The sequence below is a fragment of the Ovis canadensis genome, chromosome X (genome assembly GCF_042477335.2).
Source record: "Ovis canadensis isolate MfBH-ARS-UI-01 breed Bighorn chromosome X, ARS-UI_OviCan_v2, whole genome shotgun sequence".
Taxonomy (NCBI): Eukaryota; Metazoa; Chordata; class Mammalia; order Artiodactyla; family Bovidae; genus Ovis; species Ovis canadensis.
In genome coordinates this window covers 100929422-100946850 of record NC_091727.1, presented here as the reverse complement: position 1 = coordinate 100946850, position 17429 = coordinate 100929422, and the positions used below count along the sequence as shown (strand labels likewise).

At 39.5% G+C, this 17429-nt stretch overlaps 1 protein-coding gene across 4 annotated transcripts in view; it reads left to right on the top strand.

The window, feature by feature from the left end:
- INTS6L (integrator complex subunit 6 like) overlaps positions 1-17429 on the top strand; it is a 55972-nt gene that overhangs the window by 14590 nt on the left and 23953 nt on the right. For all 4 annotated transcript variants that reach the window (XM_070290696.1, XM_070290694.1, XM_070290695.1 and 1 more), the window contains exons 3-7: positions 9392-9541; positions 10340-10429; positions 10676-10859; positions 11141-11269; positions 14551-14714. In XM_070290696.1, the coding sequence (XP_070146797.1) occupies positions 9392-9541; positions 10340-10429; positions 10676-10859; positions 11141-11269; positions 14551-14714 (717 nt within the window). The remainder of the gene's footprint in view (positions 1-9391; positions 9542-10339; positions 10430-10675; positions 10860-11140; positions 11270-14550; positions 14715-17429) is intronic.

Below are 17429 nucleotides of genomic sequence, written 5' to 3'. Positions count from 1 at the left end.
GAGGTAGAGACCAGGATTCTGTAGCCACAGTCTGCTACTGATTAGATACATGACCCAAGACAAGTCACTTAACCTTTTAAGGTGTCAGTTTTCTTATCTGTAAAATGAAGGGATTAGACTAGATTATTTCCACTATTCCTTCTGAAAAAGTCCAGGGGAGAATTGTATAACTGAAAGGCAGGAAGTGGAATAATTCAGGCTGGGAAGTCAGGGTGATTTCAAACTTGCTTCAAAATTTTAGAAGACAGTTTCTGTAAGTGGTTAATGTGCTGTATCACATATCTACTGGTTAGATCAGTCACTCCAACTTATTGGTAAATGTCACTTCATTTTATTGGAGTCATTTCTGTTTGCTGCCAAACAATTTAAAGTTCAAGACAGATTCCTAGCCATTAGGAATCTGGTTACCTCTAAAGAGTGGAACTGACAGTTTGGTGAAGAGATAGACTAACTTTGTGTTTCTGTTGGGATTTTTAACGATGAATGTGTGTTACTTTTATCATGTGAAAAACAGATTCTAAAATTTTTTGAGAGAATTTTAAATAAAGAATTGGTCTGGAGGAAAGAGATGCCATAAGATCTTCAGAAAGTAAGGAATGACCATTCTGCTCTCTCCTTTGTTAAACACTTTCTGTAATGTTCGGGTGGCTTAATCTCATTCCTGTCCCTGTGTATTTTTTTCCCAAGGCCACTTTTGTTGATTTTTATCTTGTGTGTGTGTGCATAAAAATGTCTTCTATCAGAACCCCAAATCTAAACAGTTGAACATGAGCCTTGTACTATAGCATTTTTTTTGTTTGGTTGGGTTTTTTCTTTTTTTAAATAATGGCTATTGGTCAATAGTTACAGTTGAAGTGGACAGGGAGTGAAAGAGGAAACAATATTTATATCTGACCACATTTGGTAAATTCTTTGCAACTCTATGGCATTTTTCTTTCAGTAGCAGTTCAATTGCTTCTTGGACAGAGGAAAAACTTTGCTTTCTACACGTTAGCATCCTCTGGTGGAGATCAAATTACTTTTGATCTTATGCTTTCTCTGAGAGGTGTGCTACTTTGTAATTTTATTTTAATTCTCTGGGGTAAGAATTGAAAAGTAATACATGAATTTTGCAAATATTTTAGGCTAATCCCTATGATTGTTAATCCACCAAAAAACCCTCAAACTAGGTATCTTAAAGAGACCAGTGACACAAAAATGGTAAACTTTGTAAGGATGAAATCATGTCTTTGCCCGGTTTACTTAAAAATTTGTGGTTATGAGAGTCTTTACCCATCTGCTGAAAAAAAACAATCCAGCAGGCCACAGTCTGTCAAGTAAATTTCTGCAACATACTAGGAAATCAGTTTCTAAGAACTTCTTTAAAAAGTAGAAGACTCAAGTAAGCCAGATTTCTTTTACACGATCTTGGCTGGTAGTATTTCCTGAAGCTTGTGGATGGAAATTCATGGACTGAACCACAGAATGATAGTATTCAGAGTTCTCTGGGAGAGAACTGATGTAATCAAATAAAATGGACTTCGGGCATTTTACCAAGTTCAAGACACTAAGAGTGCCCCTAGGGAAACGTTGACAAAAAGGAATCCAAGAAAACTGGATATTCTTAAAACAAGTAATTTTACAACAGAAAGCTGTATTGGTACACATAAAACACAGAATAATAGAATGCCTCCTTTGAACCTAGAAGTGTATCAGTACCTTGAATCAAGTGAGAAAACCACACTCACACAAAAAAGTAAAATCAGACCAAATTACTAGAGTATTAAGGGGAAAAATTGTATTAGATAGGGTCTGAGAATAGAATGCAAAATAGAGAGTTTTTCAAAGTTGATACAAGAAGGAAGAAAATCCTAAAATGATACAGTGTCTTCCTAATGTGTATTTCACTAATTTAACAACCTTCTTTATAGGTGTGCTAGCTGTAAACACAATTTTAAAAGACATTTGAGCATATTAAAGTGATTTCAGCTGTTACATGTTCTGTTTACCTAAGAGGGTAAGTAAACCTCCTCTTATATGTATCAGAATTGGAGTCCGTTTTAGTTGCGAGAAGATAATTCTCAAAGTTGAAGACTTTTAACTTGCACAAATATTCCATATAAGGCTAAGGGCAAAGACCAAGGGGAAAGTCATATGTCTTCTCAGGAGACAGAGTTGATTAGAAAAGCAGGGCTTCTTATTTTTCATGTCATCCTGTCCCACTGATCAGTTTACCAACACGAGAACAGTTTGTGATGACAAAGATGATAGAATGGTAAATTGGAGAAGAAGGTTAAGTTGGTTGAAAAGATACTGTTGAAGTTGATTTATTCAAATTGTCTGGGATGTTGCAGAACAAGTTTTTCCCAAACTATGGAGAGCAGATGGAAAAAGGAAAATAGTTTATCTTTCAAGGAGAGAAATGATGGCCCTGCTAAATTTAGACTCTTTGGCCTTAACTTGCAACATCTGGGAAAATACTCAAATCTGTTCATCATCTCGTTTGTAACCACCTAGAAGAAGAGCTCAAAGTTCAGGATAGTCTTCAGTATGGGTTTATGAAGGGCATATATAACTAGACTGATTTCATTTCCTTTCATTAAAGTTAAAAAGTCTTGTCAAAGAGAAGGAAACATGCATTTTCTCTCTGGAATCCAGTGAGGCTTTTTCTTCATTGTGATGAACTTGCTAACCAGCTAGGAAGCCTTGGACTGCATTGGACTGCTCTTCAGGGCAGGGTCCAAATAGGCTTTTCGGGACAGTCAGAGGGACTGAGCACGTGATGCTCCTTCAGTGAGAGAGAACCTGGCTTGTGACAATCTGTAATATAGAAGGTTTATTTTTGCTATTTGAAAAGATTCACTGCCATTCATTCCCTTTCAGAAGCTGTCACCCTAGAAAATTTTAGCTATTTAACTTTTTAAATTTATAAATATTCCATTTGTAAGGTCTTTTAGGGGGCGTTTCTCCTGTGGAAAGTTAGATGCAGCTGCCCTAAAAAAATGTTTTTCAGTTACCTTGGATGGAGAAACCAAAAACACATTCATTAAATCTTCACTATATACTAAATCTAACACGATCATTTATAATTTGGAAAAGGATTACAGGTGACCTTTAGAGATAGAACAAGGGTTTATAGAACAAGCTCTAACACCACTCCCACATCCCCTTCAAGGACAGTTCATCTGTTCTTTGTCTCTTTTTCTTGTTTATACTTCCTGGCAAGATTTCCTTGGAGGAAAGGGGGTCTTCATTTTAAAAAATAAAAATAAAACAAGCATCAGTGAATCAGAGAAATGGTCCTGCTGAAATGGGATGGAGTTCAGAAAGGACAAGTGTTAGGATACTGAGGTTTGGAGGAGCCGTTAAATAACATCCCTACCTTTCCCTCCTCCATTGAAACCAATGGAGAAATAAGGCAGACACAGGAACCAGCCAGTGTTCTAAATAACAGCCTTATTCCTGATAAAAGCTATACTGGAGGGTGTAGCCTAGATGTGTGTTCATGAAAAGCTTCCACATAGTTCACATGTGTTGACAGACCTCCACTAAGGTCTGTTGTAGGGGCAGAACCTACCCTTTAAACACCATAACGTCAGAGGACAGACCAGATAAGAAGATGGAAATAGGGGTGCAGAGGGTAATAGAAAATATTGTTTTTAGGCTTTACCTTTCTGAGGAAATAAATACAAACTCTTTCCTTTCTGTGCTGATATTAGTGGGATAGTCTGTAGAGCTTTGGGGAGAACCCAAGTCACTGATAGAGTGAAAGGCCCATGCTATTTCTGCTGACATTCAAAGATGTCTTTAGTTGGCTATACACATTTAAACCAGGCCTGAATTAGCATTTTTATTAAGATATGAGGCATTTTTCTTTCTGTAATTCAGGTTTTTTTTTTAACAAGGTCACTAGTAGAGAGTGACTGGGGGCTATTTTATTTATTTATTTATTTTTGGCTGTGCTCTGCAGCGTATGGGATCTTAACTTCCTGACCAGGGATCGAACCCATGCCCCCTGCATTGGGAGCACAGAGTCTTAACCACTGGACCATCAGGGAAGTCCCTGTAAGTCAAACTTATATAAAGGATGAATACAAGGTATGGCATAATAGAATATAAAGGCTGAAAAGGATCTTAGAATTGGTTTTCAACGTTTCATTACTTAAATGAGGAAACAGCTCCAGTAAGGGGTAAACGGTTTACTCTGGACCACTTGTTTTGCTAGTTAATTATGGTCAGGATTGGACCAGGGTGTTCACTGGAGCAGGGTCTTCACTGCTCCCCACACCCAACTGTTCTGCATTCTGACATCAGGGAAAGTAGGCTTAAATGAAATTTGGAAATTCTATTAAACTTATGAACGTTTAAGCTAGTATAACAAGACATGTCTATGGGTTGAATATATGGAACATGTAGAAGAATCTCTAGTAGAATGGTTTACAGTTAGGCTGTGCTGTGTGTTGTGCTGTGCTTAGTCACTCAGTCATGTCCAATGCTTTGGGACCCCGTGGACTGTAGCCCACCAGGCTCCTCTGTCCATGGAATTCTCCAGGCAAGAATACTGGAACGGGTTGCCATTCCCTTCTCCAGGGGATCTCCCCAACCCAGGGATCGAACCCAGGTCTCCCACATTACAGGTGGATTCTTTACCGTCTGAGCCACTAGGGAAGCCCACAGTTAGGCTACCTGGGTTCAAATCCTGGCTGTGTCATTTACTAGTTGTTTTGACCTAGACAAGATGCTTATCCTCTCTGAGCCTCAGTGTGCTCATCTATTAAATGGGAAATAATAATAGTACCCACTTCGCAGGGTGGTTATGAGGCTCAGATGAGAAGGATACATATGAAATATTCTGTTTAGCATAAGCGAGTTCCTGACACATAGGCACTGATAAATATTGCCTGTGATTATTATTTATTGTCATATCATTATCCTCATTTTACTTCTGGGGGACTTTAAAAACTTGATCTGTGAAGACAGCAAAGTCTTAGTTTAGAATTCTCCCCACTCCAGCTTACTCCTTTTTCCTAAACATCTATTCTTCAGTTCTCTCAGGGTAGAAGTTTTGTAATCATCTTTTACTCTGCCTCCTTTAGGCCTATTGTCTGTCTGTCACCAAGTCCTGTCTTGGTGGTTCAAATGTTTCTCAATTAACCCCTTTCTCTTAATTTCTGTCCTAATTCAGACCCTGATTCCCTCAGACCTGGATGCCTATTCAAACCTCCTAGCTTCTTTTTCCTAGCCACAGCTTCTTCTTCTTCAGTCTATCCTATAATTCACTGCCAGACTGACCTTCCTGAGATGCTGTTTGATCCTGTCTCCCCCTGCCTTGGAATCTGTAATGAGTCTATTTTCTGCCAATGCAAGGCCAAGTTCTCCTGCCTGACCTTCAGCTCCCTCTAGATCCTCTCTACCCAATAGGTATTTAATGCCAGCCATCCACAGCAGTTCAGATTTTCTAGTAGCCACGTTAAAAAGTAATCTCTAGTCAGACTGGCCATGTTTCAAGTTCTCAGTGGCCCCATGTGGCTGAATAGTGCAACTCCAGACTGTGCCTCTCTGACTGTCCCCACTCCCCAAACAAGACATACCCACATCTTACTTCCTCCTGGTTTATGAAAACAAAATAGGGCTTCTAATACCATCCTTATTTTATAGGATTGTCTTAGGCAAATGTGAAGTGTGAAAGTGCTTTGTAAGCTGTAAAGCTCCATAAAAAATATGAAAATTATTGTCAAAAGTAAAGGCTTTACTGTGGGAGATTGAATACATGTATGTGTACATGTATATGTATGGCTGAGTCTCTTTGCTGTCCACCTGAAACTATCACAACATTGGTAATCAGCTATACTCCAATATAAAACAAGAAGTTATAAAAAAAGAAAGGTTTTACTGACATAAAAGTAGGATATCTTTGGAGTAATTTGAAATAAAAGACTTTATTAAGAACAACGAGCTGTCCTAAATTCATTTATGAAAAAAATCAACTACAAGCAGTGACTGAAGAATATAAACATCTACTTTCTCCCACTGGCTCTAAATAATTATCTTTTGGGAAGAATTTTTCACATTAATAAGACTCTCCAGGTATTTAAATTCCTCTTTAGGCCTTTTTTCCCCTTCAGCATTCTGAGGACTAGATTTAGGGGCATTAATTCTTCTCTAGAAGAAACTAAACTGCTACCAGGAAGTTTGTTTTGGGTAGTAAATATAGTCCATACACTTTTAGTACTGAGATAGGCCTAGCATTCAAATCTCATGTATTATCTAATTCATTGCAAAAGATTGGAATTGGCCTAAAAATTGAATGCCAGTGATTCAGGTATAGAAACAATTTGTAAAACGTTTTCAACTCATATGATAAAGGAAATTTTAAGGAGCAATTATTCTGACAGGTGGATTAGTGACAATTTGTACACAGTATTTGAAACACTGATGAGTTATAGGGTGCTTGCCTAGATGGTACTCAAACCTTATCCCAACCCTTTACCAGATTAAATAGTTCACTGTTTTTTCTTTAGTTGTGCCTTGAATTATCTGGTGCCTCTCAGAAATTCAGCACTCACTTCAGATAGAACTAAGATTGCAGTGTAGAAGTTAGATTGCTAAATGAAGTCATTCTGGAAAAAAAGTCTATAAAGTGGCTTCTGGGTGAAAGACCCCACCATTCACAGGTTTGCCCAAGCCAGAAAACTCAGCCTAGTGTATGACCCTTTTTATCCCTCATGCATCCCCCTAATTAGCTACTAAATCCTTCTGACTCCACCCACCTCTGAAATACTTCTTTAATCTGCAGCCTCCTCTCCATCTCCACTGCCCTCCCTCAGGCTTTCATCACATTTCTCGTAGGTTATTGCAACATTACCCAAACCAGTTTCCCTACCTCAAGCGTCAGCTTCCCCTCCACCCCACAATTTATTCTCCAACTCCCAAGAGAATGATCTTGCTAAAATACAGATATGATCATACCACTCCCCTAATAAAAACTTCAAGTCATTCCTAGGGCCGACAGATAAAATCCAAAGTACTGAGCACAATGTACAAAGCACATTACAGTCAGAGCCCAGCTTATCAGCTTTGCCTCCCACCGTGTACTCAGAGCGATGATAATCAAATTACTTGTGGCTCCCCAGGAAGCCCTAGCCTTTTATAAACTCTCTGTTCTCTTCCTTTGGACTGCCCCCTCCACTCCTCACATCAGCGTAGGGATCCCGTGATCTTCTTTTCCTGCCATTGTGTGTGTGTGTTAGTCGCTCAGTCGTGTCCAACGCTTTGGGACCGCATGGACTGTAGCCCACCAGGCTCCTTTGTCCATGGGATTCTCCAGGCAAGACTACTGGAGTGGGTTGCCATTTCCTTCTCCAAGTCTCCTGCCATTAGACTTCTTCAAATGCCCAATCTTCTGTGACAGGCTTTCCTAACTCCCTGGTTATTTCTTCTTTCCGTCCCCATAACTGCATTTCTTATTCCTTTGCTGCTTGAACTCATCAAGGGCTAATTCCTTTCAATATCTCCAGCATAGCATAGTTGGTCCATAAAAATTGGTTGGATAAATAAAGGAAAGAATTGATACTATCCCTCTCCCCCACCCCCAGCTGTAGACCTTCTCTTCTACTTCAAAGAATAAGTTTTTAATTCAGTGCGATTTATAATCATCTGATATTTCTAAGTATTTGATGAGGACAGTTGAAATAATAATCCTTGCTTTTAAGTAAACTGATAAGATATTCCTTGGGCCAAAGGAATACATGGAAAGATTTTACCTTTAGATGCTTTGACTTATAGTGTATGTTAGGAAACACACATACAATGCACATTTTTAACTTCACAGAATCCAGACTGTTGGACAGGAAAGGATCTTAAATAAGGATCACCTTCACCTTGAATGGTTATGAAGATTGGGTACTGTTCAAACCTAGGGGACACCATTCTCGTTTGAATGGCTCTCCAGGGCTGTAACATACACAGCCTCACACAGTATCCCTGTTTATCTAAATCTCTTCATTTTCAGATAATGAAGTGTAGGTCCTAAGAGCCAACAAAGTTGCTCAAGGTTATGCAGATACTTCATAGCAGGGTACAGGCAATCTCTTCTGCCTCTCAGTCATTCTGACCCAGATTGCTTTAGAAGGCTATAAAACTAGAAAAGATAAGGTTTGCTCTACTTGTATGGATAATGGTCTTTAGCTAAATATGAAACTTCAATCATTTCATTTAGTTTTGCATTATTTGCTCTGGCTTTCCACCTCCAGCTGTACTGATCTGGTGGGCATGACTTCAGCTTTCAGCATATTACACGACTGCCCTTAGGGAGTCCCACCAGGTTGCCAAGCTGTGCTGCCTGCCCTCTACCTTGCTGGTCTACTCCTTTGTGACCTGTTAGCTGCCATCTTCTTTTTGCTTCTCTTCTTGGCATTTCGCGCTGCTTTGTTTTTATAGCCGCATTGCTGACCAGTCAATGTGGTCCTTTCCTTCTATTCTACAAACCATTCAACCACAGCGTATTGGCTGTTGACCTTGAGTTTTTGGTTCTTTGCTACTGTTCGTACCAGCTAGGGGTGCCTAGGCTCTGCTGCTTCTTTGCCAAACGTTTTTGTTTCTTTTCTTTCTCCCTTACTCTAGATTTGGGGCTTTCTGAATGCTTAAAGATGCCAGACAGGTTGTCTCCAGATACTTGTGACTCCATTCCTATAATTCTCCTTATACTTTTGTTTAAAGTGAAAGTATTGTTTGGGAAGAATTATCTTGGTTAGAAAAGCTCAGGTAGGTCAGATGCTCATAATAGTTGATTGTATCAAGGATGATGCATTAAAAAAAATAACTCCTTCTTCTCCCCCTTATTCCTTGTTCATCCTCAGTGTCAAACTAAAGTAAATACTGTGGTGTTTTGGTAGGTTTGATTGAGCCTGAATAGAAAACTAGCAGACTTCTTGAGCCAAAGCCCACCAGCCATAATGGACTGAATTCACTGTTTGCATCTTTGCTCTTGATCATTAAGGGTGGCAGATCTTTCTCAAACTGGTTGCTTGCTTTAGTTCCACTTGATCAGTCAATATATAGAATATAATATACTTAATGAACTATCGGGCTTCCCCAGTGGCTCAGTGGGTAAAGAATCTGCCTGCAATGCAGGAGATGTGGGTTTGGTCCCTGGGTTGGGAAGATCCCCTGGAGAAGGAAATGGCAACCCACTCCCGTATTTTTGCCTGGAGAATTCTATGGACTGAGGAGCCTGGGGACCTACAGTCCATGGGGTCGCAAAGAGTCAGACAACTGAGCAACTAAGCACACACATGCGCACAAGAAATTATTGATTTGTTAGAGGTTTGATACTTGTTATTTAGTGGTTGTTTGCATTTTATATATTGTTCATTGTGTAATTGGGAATTTTTTGTAAATGTTTGGCTTTCAGGCTGGTTGGAAGGAAAATCACGCAACATTCATGAGTGAACTAAAAAATCTTCAGGCTTCTGGACTGACTACTCTTGGTCAGGCTCTAAGATCCTCATTTGATTTGTTAAATCTCAATAGATTAATATCTGGAATAGACAATTATGGACAGGTAAAAAATTCTTTGAGTGAGTATAGCTAATTTATTTTGGTGACTTGGGGTAAGAATTTAAAATTGGGCATGGCAACCAAGTTTTCTGCTCCTTTTCATAACATCCAAAAGGAGGTCCATGTGTAGTTTAAATATATACTTTAACAAAAATCCTTTAAGTAGAGTCTTTTATGTGCTTTGACCATAAAATAGTTAAAATTGCCTACCCATCAGATCATCAGTTATAATGGGATGAATAAATTGTTGAAAAATATTGGAACAAGACAGTTGAAGAGAAACTTTCAGAGTCCTAAGTCCCTCATCCCTCCCAAGTCAATGAAAAAGCTCTGTCATAAGAGGAAGGCAGAATAGCATTTGCTGCAGCGATCATTGCACTTTTCTACTGTAAAAACTGCTCACAATAACCAGAGTCACCGTCCAGGTTACAAATATAAGTCATTATATCCCCCTTTCTGTGCCAAGATTCTGCATGGAATCATGGGTGTGGATGATGCTGCCATTGTAATGTCTTTAATATCTTTCATGGTTACCTAGAAAGCAGAGCGGGGGTGGGGGGGATTTGGATGTTATAGTTTGAGAGGTTCCTGAATTATAAGAATTCCTCAGTTTATTCTGAATGTTCCCTCTGCAGAGATTGTTATTTTGATCCCCACCCACTTCAGTCCCTAATCTTTTCCTTCTTATTTATCCAGGCAAATTTTATCACACACTTGAGAGATCATAGGCAAGATAAATGTAAAAATTGAAATACAGTTGTATTACTTTACATAGCTCTAATACTGTTTAAATGTATTTTAGGGACGAAATCCATTTTTTTTAGAACCATCTATTTTAATTACCATCACAGATGGAAACAAGTTAACGAGTACTTCTGGTGTTCAAGAAGAGGTGAGATTTCATTTTTTTTTTTAATTTCGTTTAAATGGCAGAGAACATGCAGCTATTTCTGCACGTGGGAGGCATACATTCCCAGTTAAAAATAAATTTAATCAAACGTTCCATCTTGGGGAATCCTTGAAAGATTGCCTCAGTTTATTGACAACATCAAAGAAAAGTGAACCCTTTAACTCTTGAATTGTCTTCATTTTTGTATGAGTTGTTATGATGAAACTTTTTTTAATTTTGCCTTATCAGCTTCATCTGCCTTTGAATTCTCCTCTGCCTGGAAGTGAACTAACTAAAGAACCTTTTCGTTGGGATCAAAGGTTGTTTGCCCTGGTGTTGCGTTTGCCTGGATTGGCTTCTACTGAACCAGAGCAGATAGGGAGTGTACCAACTGATGAATCTGCCATCACACAGATGTGTGAAGTCACAGGAGGTACTGGCGGATATCTACTATTTCTAAAGGGAAGAATTCAGGGCAGCAGAGTACCACTTTCCGTAAATGCCATATCCTAGCTTTACTTTTTTCCCTTCTGTATCTTTTAACTCTGCTGCTTAAGCTCATCATTAGTGTGAGGTTTGCTGCCAGTGTGAGCTTCCCTGGTGGCTCATAGTTTTGATTATTTTGAGTTGTATTTTAGGATTTCAAATGCTTATATTGTTAAGTAGTATTTTATTTGATCAACCTTGTACTATTTGTTTTTCCTTCTGGTTTAGGTCGCTCCTACTGTGTTAGAACACAAAGAATGTTGAATCAATGTTTAGAATCTTTAGTTCAAAAAGTTCAGAGTGGTGTAGTTATTAACTTTGAAAAAACAGGACCAGATCCACTTCCTATTGGAGAAGGTACAGTAGATCACCTTTTTTTCTTTTAACCTTAAAATGTTACATAGGAGAGCAATCTGAGACTGAGAAAACATCGAACTAATCGCAAAAGATACTGTCTTCACTAGCCACCCACATTCAAGTGGTTACAGACATCCATCCAAACAACTGCCATTCATCCATTGCCTGTGGCTACCTTTCTAGCTTTAATTCAATGTCAATTCTTCCTCAGAACATTCTTCCCTTTCCCTGCTCATTCCATATTTCTGGTCCTAGTGTTAGGATGACACTGAATTCTTCACTTCTCTAGTCATGAAATAGCTGGAGATTCACGACAGAGTGCCACTTAACCAGCCATATGGTTTTGGTCTTGTGAGCACCAATGTGTCAGACTATCTTGATGAAATCCATATTTGTTACCACACATCAGCAAGAGGTTGTGAATGTTTAGCCAGGACCTGCTAGTATTCCTACACCAGTATTTTCCTGGCCACTGTTCTTTCTTGGGGGAGGGGGTAAGTCGGGGAGGGCTCCACGTGGCTTGTGGGATCTTAGTTCCTTGATCAGGGATGGAACCTGGGCCCCTGCAGTGGAAGGGCAGAGTCTTAACCACTGAACTGCAAGGGAAGTCCCTCTTGGCCATTTATTAACTGCAGAACCTTTTGTCTTCAAATGAGATTTTATAGAAACTTCAACATCTCAAAATATGAAAGCAGAGATACTTTTGTATTGGGAAAGGGAATCATACCCCATTGCATGGCTCCCTCAGAGCTCTGGGCTTCCCTGGTGGCTCAGACAGTAAAGCAGCTGCCTGCAATGTGGGAGACCTGGGTTCGATCCCTGGATTGGGAAGATCCCCTGGAGAAGGAAATGGCAACCCATTCCAGTACTCTTGCCTGGAAAATTCCATGGACTGGGGAGCCTGGTAGGCTACAGTCCATGGGGTCACAAAGAGTCGAACACGACTGAACAACTTCACTCAGAGCTATGCTCTAGGCCATCGCTTGTCTTCATTCCTGTTGGTTCATGCACAGCGTACATACCCGTGTGCACCTAGACTCCATCATCACCACAGTGCTTGTCTGATCTGATTCATACATTTTAATTGTTGTGGCCACAATTAGTGGTAGCTGCCCGGAGAAGCAAAGGGGTAAGTGCAAAGGGGCAGAAAGACACATTTCTTGCTGAGGCAGTGGATCCTATGCTTCCTGAATTTTTTGCGTTTTAGTCTCTAAAACCCTTTAAGAAGCTAGTGGAAAAATAGAGACCCCTCTCTCCAGAAAAATGTAGATGGACAACACATGCACACATTATTTTGTATTTCATTTCAGGGGTTCTTGGACTCCAATTTAAAAATACCTACTGTAGACATAGATAATGGAGTTGTAGACACAGGGTGGGAAGGGGAGGGTGGGATGAAGTGAGAGCGAGGCACTGCCGTATATACACTACCATGCATGGAATACATAGCTGAGGGGAAGCTGCTGCAGAGCAGAGGGAGCTCAGCTCAGTGCTCCGTGATGACCCAGAGGGGCGGGCTGGGGTGAGGGGTGGGGGAGAGGTTCAAGAGGGAGGGAACAGGTGTATACTTACGGCTGATTCACGTGGTTGTGCAGTAGAAACAAATACAGCGTTGTAAAGCAATTATCCTCCAATTAAAATACAAGTTTTAAAAAACATATGTAGAGATGGCCTAGGACTTCTATGACTAAATTTATAGAACTCTACCAAGAGAAACAAAAGCGTCTGTATTAAACGGAGATGTACCATGTGCTTGACTGGGAAGAATGGATAGTGTGAAGGTATCACTTCTCAAATAAATATAAGTATATATATATATATATATATATATATATATATATATATTTCATGTGCTTTGATCTAAAAAATTTTAACGGGATTTTTGGGAAACATAAAAGATGACTTTAAAGTCCATTCAGAAATAAAATAAGAAATGTTAAATACCTTAAGAAACACCTGCTGTAGAAGACTGAGGCCTCATAGCTTATTTCAAAGTGATTAATTGTAAAGGAAGGACACATTGTGTTGGTAATGATAGACCACTCAAGTCCATAATTTTGTGTTCAGTACCTTCCCATGAACTGGGAACTTTCCTACTGAAAACCAGTTAAATCGTGCCATATAAATAGCTGAAACATTCTTTCTAGCTCCATTTCCCTTTGTCCAGAGTTCTTAACGTTTGAGATTCTGATGAAGCCTAAGAATTTTCTCAGAAAAATCCACATCCCCAGAACTGTAAACTGGGGGGATCTTTTGGTTCCCTGAAGCCATTATATGTATTCTCTATAGTTCCATGGACCTCAGTAAATCCCCTGCTCTAAAGTAATTACTTGTTTAAAGTAATGCTTAAATAAGTAAATCAAATGATATGTAATTTAAGAAAAACATGAGACTCAAATCATTATCATGTATTTTTTACAATTATAATTTAGACTAATGAATCATAACATTAAAGTTATGTAACTCTGCCTTGCCCTGTTTTCAGGGGGCAAATGAAATATGCTAGCTCAAGTAATTAAAATACACTCAGGGTCTATTATTCAGCAGTATACGATGCCCAGTTTCCATGGGATTTTAATATGGGTGAAGGAGGAAACTAGAATGAAGTAGCCCATATAAACCTGATGCATTCACTTTGTGTTCCCTCCCCAACTATGTACATAGATTGATTGTATTGTCGTCATTCCTTCTACCTTCTAGTGAATTTGCCTTTGTGGTCATTGGGTCTAATTGTTTAGTAAAGAATACTTTTTTTTAATCTGGTTGAAAATAGAAAAAAAAAATCTAAATGGAGTTTATGACTTATTCTGTCAGATTCCAAAAATGTGAAACTACACCAGGGAATGAACAATTTTCATATGCCTAATTTGAAAAAAATCTCTGTTGTGGTTTAGTGTATTTAATTTGTGGCAAATCTCAGAAAATTTAAAACTAACTTTATGACAGTTTTCCATATAACTACCTATTTTGGTTATAGTTAAGGAAGAAGGGTATGGGATGTCAGATTAGAGGGGTTGGATTAGATGATGAAAAGAGTTGCAATTGTAAAGCAACTGTACTCCAATAAAAATAATAATAGTAAAAACAAAACAAAAACAGAAAAGAGTAGCTCGAGAGCACATTTAGAAAGTCGAGTGGAGTCACTTTTTTCCTTCCATCTTTCATGAATCACTGTTTTGGTCTTGTTTTGCACTTTGCTTTCAACTGAAAAATCTGTACAAGGAGATCAGTGGCTGTACAAAGAAATTCATGGCTTATTCTGTCTTTTGTTTAATTTTCAGATGGACTTATGGATTCATCCAGGCCAAGCAATTCATTTGCTGCTCAGCCATGGCATAGTTGTCATAAGCTCATTTATGTGCGGCCTAACTCTAAGACTGGTGTTCCTGTTGGACATTGGCCAATTCCAGAATCTTTTTGGCCAGATCAGAATTTACCTTCACTAGTAAGTGTCATAAAACAAAAAGGTAAACATCATTCTGGATTTTCAATTTTCATCCCGCATGCTGTGCCTGACAGACTTAGGTTACAGAAAACCGTTTAAAATAGCTTGTAAACTTTTAAGCTGTGCCTTCTATCACTTACTGGAAAGTCTAGCTTATACCTAAAAGAAAGAGAGGACTTCCTTTCTGTTAGGGCATTCTTTCTTTCAGTTCCATTTACCACTTAATCTACCCTTTTTAGATTTTAAAATATTGTTATTTTTGATGCTGTTGCAATCTGTGGCTTGGTTTTTATTTCAGAGCCGCTGACTGGATTTCTGTGGTAAACACAATGTATAAAAAGGGCAGGCATTGATTTTCTTGCACATCCTAGGGAAATTAGAGCTTAGTTTACACTGTGTATAGGTTCTCGAAACGTATTCAAAGCAGAGATTCATTCATTCTCTGAGGGAGCCATTGGACATGTAGTGGGACTTTGTGGGCCTACTTTTCAGTATTTTTATAGTCAGTGGACTTGAGTTCCTTGGCAGTGTACTTTTCAGCTCAGTTCAGTTCAGTTGCTCAGTCATGTCTGACTCTTCGCAATCCCATGGACTGCAGCACGCCAGGCCTCCCTGTCTATCACCAACTCCCAGAGTTTACTCAAACTCATGTCCATTGAGTCAGTGATGCCATCCAACCATCTCATCCTCTGTTGTCCCCTTCTCTCCCGCCTTCAATCTTTCCCAGCATCAGGCTCTTTTCCAATGAGTCAGTTCTTCGCATGAGGTGGCCAAAGTATTGGAGTTTCAGCTTCAGCATCAGTCCTTCCAGTGAATATTCAGGACTGATCTCCTTTAGGATGGACTGGTTGGATCTCCTTGCAGTCCAAGGGACTCTCAAGAGTCTGAATGATGAGTAATTAAGCAATATTTTAAAAATTATCTCTAAGCAAAGATTTATCTTTTTGTTCACTATATTTGGTGGAACAGGGTTTGATATTGTAGTTGCTCCATATGAAACCTATTCTCTTTTTCATCCTCCTCTCTCCTCCCAGCCAATATAAAAAGGCTAGAGCAATCCTTGGGGCACCCAGGTGTCTCAGTGGCAAAAAATTCGCCTGCCAATGCAGGAAACATGGGTTCAGTCTCTGAGTTCAGAAGATCCCCTGGAGAAGAAAATGGCAATCCACTGCAGAATTCTGGTCTGGAAAATACCATGGACAGGGAAGCCTGGCAGACTACAGTTCATGGAGTGACAAAGAGTTGTACATGACTTAGTGACTAAAGGCAACAACAATCCTTGCTGGGGTGGGGCGGGGAAAGAGGCACAAAAAGGTCACTGCTTTTCCGCTACCTTCCAGATTCAGCCAATATATAATTTTAGACATTTCTGACATGAACTGGATTTTTCTCCTGATTGCTATTTTGAGGTTCCTGCATTTTTTTCAGAGGTGCCCATGGAAGGCCAGAATATACGACTGAAGAGCCATCCTCAGTCCCTGCAGTGGGTGAGGCTCCATCTCCTCGTCTGTCCCTCAGGACACTGAGGTGGCATGGTTGTCAAACCTCAGAGCCCAGTTACTCTCAGCTCCTTCAAACCCCAGAGTGAATGTTTTAGTTACAAATCTGCATCATTATTGCTGGTGACAGGGTTTCACTCATGTCTTTTTTAGATTTCAATCTAATAAGTCAGAAATATTTCACAAGTTTAATTAAAATTAAAATCAGGGGAAAAAACAGGATTGAAGAAATTCCAGATAACTCACATAGCTCGTGTTACCATTCCTCCAGGTTTTTTTCTTTTTCTTTCTTTCTTTTTAAATTTTGGCCATGTGACAGGGCATGTGGGATCCTAGTTCCCCAACCAGGGACCAAATGCATGGCCTCCACATTGGAAGTGCAGAGACCCAACCACTCGACCACCAGGGGTAGTCTCATCCTCCAGCTTTAAAAGCACATTGGAAGGCTATTTTTCTCAGTCCCCAAAACCTCTTGTAGGTTTGTAAATCATAAAGGCAAATTAGCATGTTTTTCCCTTTTATAAAGAAAAGAAGATGTTTTATCATATTCACATCAGCCTTACAGATCTCTGAGCAAGAGTACGCAGAGCCGTGTCTCACTCTTGACCCTGTGACTTGTCCTATCTCTTTCTCTCTCCATTTGCCTTTGCTGCCAACATTTCTCTCACTGGTGCTCTCCATCCCCACAAGCTAAACCCGTTAATAAAATGACTGCTCCATCAATCTGCTCTGGTACCCCAGGTACACGGGCCTTTCAGCCCACCCAAGAGCATCCCCATCTCTAGCTGTTCAGGAAGTGTTTGGGTGTGAGAAATGCTATAAAAATTCAGCTGCAAAGAAAATTTCAGCCAGGCCCTGGAGTTGTGACGGGCTCATTTTCAGTCTCTATCTTGCCTTTTCCATTCCTGTGTAATTGTTCGTCTTGCTTGTTAGTGGCTCCAGCTCTGTCATTACCTCATTAGAAAGCTTCATGGATTTCCTCTTCCCTAGCAGTTTCTGACTTATCTGAAACCTTACAGTACAAAGTAGTGAAGGGAAGAGTCCTTGAATGTCACAAAGTGGATCTGAATTTCCAGGTTCTTAATATTCAAGGCAGTTTTCTTTTTTACTTCCCTAAAACTGTAGTTATGAGTGTTATAATTTACCTTTCTTCTTCCCAATGCCAAGTAGATGGTAGAGCAAAAGAATCTGAGTCCCCTCTGCCATTGATGACACT